The sequence below is a fragment of the Propithecus coquereli genome, unplaced genomic scaffold (genome assembly GCF_000956105.1).
Source record: "Propithecus coquereli isolate 6110/MARCELLA unplaced genomic scaffold, Pcoq_1.0 Scaffold2, whole genome shotgun sequence".
In the NCBI taxonomy this organism is placed as follows: domain Eukaryota; kingdom Metazoa; phylum Chordata; class Mammalia; order Primates; family Indriidae; genus Propithecus; species Propithecus coquereli.
The window spans coordinates 16,888,011-16,888,908 of record NW_012144966.1 but is presented as its reverse complement, the minus strand read 5'-3'; the positions used below and the strand labels follow the sequence as shown (position 1 = coordinate 16,888,908).

The 898-nt window shown below is 37.0% G+C and overlaps 1 protein-coding gene across 1 annotated transcript in view; it reads left to right on the top strand.

Annotated features, from left to right (window-relative positions):
- CPNE3 (copine III) overlaps window positions 1-898 on the top strand; it is a 44,990-nt gene that overhangs the window by 15,157 nt on the left and 28,935 nt on the right. Inside the window, exon 4 of the mRNA XM_012643547.1 lies at window positions 119-193. Coding sequence (XP_012499001.1) covers window positions 119-193 — 75 coding nt within the window. The remainder of the gene's footprint in view (window positions 1-118; window positions 194-898) is intronic.

Sequence of the window (898 nt, the reverse complement as noted above, 5' to 3'; positions counted from 1 at the left end):
AAAAAAAGACAGAAAAGAAAAACTGAACTTTATATTCAATCTTTTCTTGAAACTATTCAGTTTAAAAATTCACGTGTTGAAGTGAAATAGCTCTTGTATCACTTTTCAATTTTAACAGATTGTTTCCAGTAAGAAGCTAACTCGACCACTGGTGCTTAAAAATGGCAAACCTGCAGGGAAAGGGAGCATTACGGTAAAAATATTTGTCTTTTGCCTCAAAAGCTTTAGCATAATAGGACGTGCTAAAACTTTGTATATGGGACAAATATTCTACAGCCATGCTTTATCATTTGATCTTGAATGTTGCATTCTATCCACCCTTGCCTTGTAGTGATCACAAATGAGAAATGTGCCAAAAAAGAAGGAGAAAAATGTAACATGGGAGTCTTTTCCTTCAATTTTTTTAAGTTGCTCTTAGAGGTCAGGTGCACCTTGGTGATACTTGCCCCTCCTCCATAGATGCATCAATAATCTGAATAAATTGGCTCTCTACAGAGGAAACAGTCCTCTCACCATGACAGAAACTTTCCATAATGGACTTTATTTCCAGATGGATGTTAAATAATATTATGGCATGGCCATTGAACCTATAAACTCTATATCGTCTTTTTTTGTGCTTGTTCTCTGCTGCCCATCCTCCCACTCAGAACTTCCATTGCTGATTACTGGCCTTAGGCAAATGAATATATACTTTACTGTATTTTAGGTTTCAAATTTATATAATGCCAAGCTTTTAAATACCTTCTAGAGTTTCTGTCCAGGTGACCACTTCCTGGAGTGACGGTTTTCTAACTTGAGCTATCTCTCAGTATATAAGGCTGGCTCCCTGAGGGAGCCATGTTTGAGGGTTGTTGTGATTATCAAATACATTTCTCTGAACAGCTATTTTGCTCTGGCT